Here is a 6,333-nt window from a genome sequence, read left to right as displayed (position 1 = left end):
AAGATTGGTCCATGCCATGTCTAACTTAATAGCACCACCTGATAGGATTATCTAAATCCTTTCTAAGTCAAGGTTTGTAGTAACATGGTCCATTCAAGTTGTGAGTTCTTGTTGAGTGAGTTTTATCCAGGTATAGGTGCTTTATCTGGTATTCCTGGAAGAAATTTGTCCAGACTCTGTTTAAAGGTGATGGGATCCTTTTCTTCTTTGATCAGTTAGGGACAATGTTAAACAGGGCAGGGCCTGTTGAGAAAAAGAAAGTGTCGAAGTGTACCAATATGTTGTGATCCTGAATTGGGCAGGGGACGTATGGTTCGTGGTCACAGCCTTGGATGAACCTTGAGGCTAATGTTCAGGTCGTTTGGGCAATGCTGGCGGTATATTCTCCACATCGTGCAAATGATGTACCGCTCGCAGCGGCGCTGGAGAGAGTAGAGTTTCAAGGTTTTAATGCGGTCCCAGTAATCGAGATCAGTCATACTCTTAATTCGTTTAGTGAATGCCCTCTGTGGTGATTCAATTTTCGAGATGTTTTGTTTTGTATGGGGAGACCACAGGGGGCAGCAGTATTCGAGGTGTGGCGGTACAAAGGAGAAAAGTGGAATGATGACACGTTGTTCTCTGGACCGGAAGGTTCTTAAGATCTAGGAGCTCATCCTACAAGCTATATCGACCTTATTATTGATGTGGGAACTCCAACTGAGATTGTTATCAACAATTACTCCTAGGTCTCTGATATCATTAGATGTTGTGAGCGGTTCCCCTTAATTAAGAGAGTATGACTGTTTTAGTATAGTCTTTCTTCCAAAATGCATCAGCTCAAATTTTCCCTCGTTTTGTTTCATTTTCTTTTTGTTTGCCCATTGATTCACCGCATATAGATCAGATTGGAGTTGAGTTCAGTCTTCTTCTTCATTGATGATTTGCTAGAGCTTAGTGTCATCATCAAATCTTTTCACTTTGCAGTGTTTTACGACGCTGGAAAGGTCGTTTATGTAGATTATAAAGAGGAGCGGGTCCAAGACAGTCCCCATGAGGGACACCACTAGTGACTTTTGCTGGGCTTGAGTGGACTCCATCGACTACAACATGTTATGTTCTCTTCGCCAGGAAATAGTCAATTCAGTGTAGAAGTTTTCACGGATTCCAACATTTGCCAATTTTGAGAGTAAGATATTATGGTCAACCCTGTCGAACTCTTTACTAAAGTCAAGATATATGACATCAGAGTTCGAACCTGTTCTCAAGGCTTTAAGTATATCCTCAATGTGATGTAAGAGCAGTGTTAGACAGTCCCTCAAACAGCGAAAGCCATGCTGATTTGCATTTAGGAGTTTGTGGATCTCGAGGAAGCCAGCTATCCTTGATCTTACCACTCTTTCAAACACTTCAATGATGTGGGAGGTGAGTGAGATTGGGCGATAGTTGACTGCGAAGGATTTGTTTCCATTTTTTGAAAACCGGGATGACAGACTGTGATAGGAGCTGTTTCGGTATATAACCTGAGTTTAAAGTATTTCTCCAGAGGTTGGTCAGAGGGACTAGCGGGGAATCTATTAGGGCCTACAGCAGAATAGTATTTGACCTCATTTATTGCTGCTATGATGTCTGAGGCAGTGAAGGTTATGTCCGAGATTTTATGTTGGGAATCAACTTCGTTCGCTACTCTTACGTCAATATCAGTAGGATCACTAAAGACAGAGCAGTATTGTTTCTGCAGTATTTCTGCCATTTCTTTAGCATCGTGTTGGGGAATGCCGTTATCATCGATCAGTAGCCCAGTTGGTGAGACAGCGGTTCTCTGCTTATTTGCATAAAATAGAACACTTTTGGGTTCTGTTTGATTTTTTTGATTACCCACTGTTCCTCTGCAGCTCTTTGATTTTCAATGGAGGTTTCATGTCGGTCTGCAGATGAAGTTTTTCCAACTCCAGCGTTTTCATTGTTGTTGAATGTGGATGTTGTATGTGGGAGTATTTTGATTGGTTGATTTTTTTATTGAGTCTTTTGATGCGCCTGATGAGTGTTTCTTATCTTTCTGGGGAGCCAGTTTTTGTTTGTGTTAGTGGATTTCGTAGTAGCGTGTTTTGAGCATGTATAGGTGACAATGTTCTCAAAGTGTTGCCATGCAATCTCAATGTGAGTAGAACTGAGAGTGAAGGACCAGTCCCTGGCGGACAGATCCTTTCTAATTGCTCCCCAGTCCGCTTTGTGGAAGTTTATGTTGTCAAATAAGTGCAGTGGGGTGGAATTGGCTGGTTTGGTTTTGATAAACCGGGAATTAAAATTGCAGAGTATCATATCGTGGTCTGAGAGGAGAGTTTCTTTCAACTGAAATACTGTGAACGGAGCTAGAGTGGTTGGTTAATATTAGATCCAAGATCGTTTTATTCTGTCTTGTTGGTTCGAGCACTAGCTGAATCAGGAAAAATTTATCCATTAGATTAAAGAGTAATTCTGCTGCTGCTTTGTCTGATGTAGAGTATTTGCCTAACTTCAGAGTATTTGTGGGCCAGTTTATATGAGGGAGGTTTAAATCACTACTATATTTCCGGAATTGTATTTTTGAAGGAAGGACTTGATTTTGCTGAGGCACTCTTCAAAGCACTTTAGAGGTGCTTCGGGAGGCCTGTAAAGACCAACAATGATTATGTCTTTGGCTTTGTTGAATAGTAATATAGATTCACAATAGCCATTGGGAAATATATCCTTGGCATCAACTGAAAAGGAGTCATGGAGAAAGATGGCTGTCCCCACTTTATTTCGGTCTGTGCGATCTGCACGGATGATGGTGAAATATTTTATTTTCACCTCGGCATCCATATGTGTGTTGTTTAGGTGAGTTTCAGTAAGGATAAAGAAAAGGAAGCAATGTGCCGTTTCGGCAAGCCAACTCTCTATGTATGGGATCTTCCATTTTGGGGCAATGAGCGATGGGTTGATGCCACGTACATTTAATAGGAATGTCGAGAAAGAGTAGGTTGATTTTTGCATTGTTCTAAGAGCTAAGTGTTATGTTTTATGTTGTTCAGAGGTAGCAGTGAGGGGAGTTTTGTATAGAGCTGTGTGCGTGTAATTTTCTAGTTGGTGGTGGGTGTGTGTTCCTTACGTTTTGCATAAATGGTTGCTGATAGCTCGTTGGATCTCCTGGCTTAGGTCGGCCTTCATATTTTCTAGATAAGTTAGTAAAAAAGAGTTGCCCCTTTGGTTTGCTATTTGATCAGATGATACATAGTTCATGTTTATGTTATTTGGTGTCATGGTTTTTCCATAGTTCTGTATTCGTTGTTTAGTTGTAGGAAGTGAAATGTGGTTGTATTTTGTTTTTGTTGTTGTCGTAGGTCTCCTCTGTTGCTGTTCATATTTTTCGATCGTTTTGTGCCCTCCAGATGATGGTGGTTGCATTCTGGGTTCAAGCACATCTTTAGTGACACAGAAGTTTGGCACAGTTTAGGATGGAAGAAGGTGCATACATTGCCTTTTGTGCATCCATATTTAGGATCAGGGCCATGGACTCTGTATTTAGGACAGTATTTGGGGTGGAGGTGAGGGCATTTTTTTCCCATTACACCATATGGACAGGTGCCCTTAACAAGTTACGCCATAAGGTAGGATGGAAAAAAGCACAGCGTCCCTTGTTGTTAATGCCGCTGGGGCCAAATCTACAGCTACCTTGAGAATAGTAACGACAGGGTTTTTGACGTGGGCATAGTTGAGGTTTTTCTATATTGGCAGGATCATTGGTCAATGGTCCTATTGTAGTAGCAGTAGCAGACTGTTGTTGTTGTTGTTGTTGCTGTAGCGGCAGTGGAACTTGACTTGCAACTTTAGGGCTGGGTGGAATCAGGTCAGATAGTGGTGCCAAACAAGGTGCTTCCAATGTAGTAGCAGCAGCAGGCTGTTGTTGTTGCGATAGTGAATCCTGGCTTGCCACGGTAGTGTTGGGTGGAATCAGGCCAGATAGCGATATCAATGAGGATATATAAATAAATAGTTACCATTCGATTTTATCATTCCGATTTCATTATATCATTATATATAATTTTTAATATATGATTGTAACAACCGTCTATATGTTGTAAATATCCTTGTCCGTCCCTTCTATGTATAGCTTTTCACAGGTAATAAAGAAATGTTTTTAGCAGCAACCCAAACAAAATACAGAATGATCCTGCATGTTTCTTCTTTCAGATTTTTCATAAATATAAACTTCATTACAATGCTGTGTCGACAACTTTAGAATCAACTATATTATCTTGTTTTACGTCCTTTACATTATACATTTACGTCATTTACATTATGTGATATCCAATTTTGGAGAATAATATTACAATTGGAAGTGTGGTGGATCTATTTGCGAAACTATGTTTTGAAATCTTAATTTTAAAAAATGGAACAGAAGTAAACTTTCAAATTCATACACCTATGATTTCGGTTAATATAATTCATTGAATTCGACACCTCGTTGTGGGTGTCAAGTCAATCTCAAACATGGTAATTACTCAATGCTGTGGAAGTAAAACTGTTAATGAATTACATTATTACGTGCAGTGGGAGAGAGTGAGCTGGCAGAATCGTTAACACGCCGGACAAAGTGCTTAGCCGCATTTCGTCCGTTTTCACGTTCTGTGTATGTGTTTAAATTCCGCTGTAGTTGACTTTGCCTTTCATCCTTTCAGGGTCGATAAAATAAGTCCCAGTTGGGCACTGGAGTCGATGTAATCGACTAGTCCCCTTCCCCTTTCAGGCTAGTTATACAATATTTTAGTGCTAACCAGTTTCAGTTTAACAGTCTTATTTTTAGAATAAATTCGAAATAAACTGTAACATAATGATATTGCTGAAAGAAAGAAATAATTTCGGAAGGTAATGAGATTTGAAACCCCGAGAAATGATTATTTGAATATTAATGCAATTAATTGATCTTTACTCTGAATCCCTGTGCCATCAATGTCTTATGGATCTTGCTCTTCAAGCGTTTCTTCAAATCAACTGTTTATATGTTTTGTTTCTTTTGCCACATGGCCATGGTGATGTGGAACTAAAGTGACACCAATTTACTTTGTGTTTGTCGTTTGCCTTTATCTCAGAAATAGTTTCTTATATATTCAGCTCTCATTGATAAAATATCACATATGATCATCAGAGCGTTTAGCTTATCAAAATCTGTGGAGGAGGTGTCTAAATTCATATGTATAAAATATTTTTCAGCAACTCCGGTGAATGAAACTTCCGTAAAATGCCACTACCATGGACAAATGTATGTATTTGGGCAGATATTCACAGCTGTAGATAAATGTAATAATTGCAGTTGTGAATCCAAAGGAAAAGTGGAATGTACCGAAAAGAAATGTATTCCCTCAACAACTCCAGGTAATACTAAAAGTTCAGTTCTATATTTAAGAGATGAGGAATTATGTACATTATTTACATTATTTACATTCGACGGATATACCTTAGGAATGAGAACCCAGGTTCGAAATTTCCCCAAGACACCTGAAGAAGGCTGGAGGGTATATCAGCCGAAACGTTGTGTTAACAACAAACAAGATGAGGACAAATATCCGTAGAATATAAATAAAATACTAAAAGTTGTTTTTGATACAGAATGTACTGAACATTAGTTATGTCATAAACTCCATCGCCGTTTTATGCAAAAACAAATATTGCGTTCTTCTAAACGTATATGACTAGTATGTGACTAGTGTTTTTAACAATTTACACACACACACACACATATGTATATACTTATATACAGTATATATACATAAGTGTGTGTACCAATGTCTGTATGTATGTATGCATGTATGTATGTATGTATGTATGTATTTGTAGGAATGTTTTTTTAAGAAACAATTCGGCTGATAATGAGTACAATCATATTCTCCAGTAGATAACGTGTTATAATGATACATCAGCAACTTAAGAATCTTATTGCTATCATCTGGCTTTACTTTCTTTACAGTATAATAAATGTTATACGATTTTAAAGAATAATTTTGGGTTTGGAAGTGGGCGGTTGTGAGAGGAACAATATCTTGAAATCTAAATTAATAAAATGTGGATCAGGAGGCTGTTTCTATGTTAACATCCAATTCAGTGTGTAATATATGTTTCTTAATGATTTTAACTTTAATTCATTATACACTCAATAAAGTAGTTTTCTGAATGCCTCTTTGTGAATGTCAAGTCAGTCTCCAACACGTTGCTTGTATGATAATAGGGAAATGACAACGTTAATGGATTCAATTTTTGCATACAATCTCTCTATATATATATAACAGATACTCTGTGTGTGTGTGTGTGTGTGTGTGTGTGTGTGTGTGTGTGTGT

At 38.4% G+C, this 6,333-nt stretch overlaps 1 protein-coding gene across 1 annotated transcript in view; it reads left to right on the top strand.

Annotated features, from left to right (window-relative positions):
- LOC106879740 (kielin/chordin-like protein) overlaps positions 1 to 6,333 on the top strand; it is a 50,240-nt gene that overhangs the window by 32,972 nt on the left and 10,935 nt on the right. The window contains exon 14 of the mRNA XM_052971978.1: positions 5,212 to 5,373. Within this exon, the coding sequence (XP_052827938.1) occupies positions 5,212 to 5,373 (162 nt within the window). The remainder of the gene's footprint in view (positions 1 to 5,211; positions 5,374 to 6,333) is intronic.

Source organism: Octopus bimaculoides, chromosome 11, assembly GCF_001194135.2.
Source record: "Octopus bimaculoides isolate UCB-OBI-ISO-001 chromosome 11, ASM119413v2, whole genome shotgun sequence".
Lineage (NCBI taxonomy): Eukaryota > Metazoa > Mollusca > Cephalopoda > Octopoda > Octopodidae > Octopus > Octopus bimaculoides.
The sequence above is the reverse complement of the archived record's forward strand: the minus strand, read 5'-3'. Positions and strand labels throughout refer to the sequence as shown.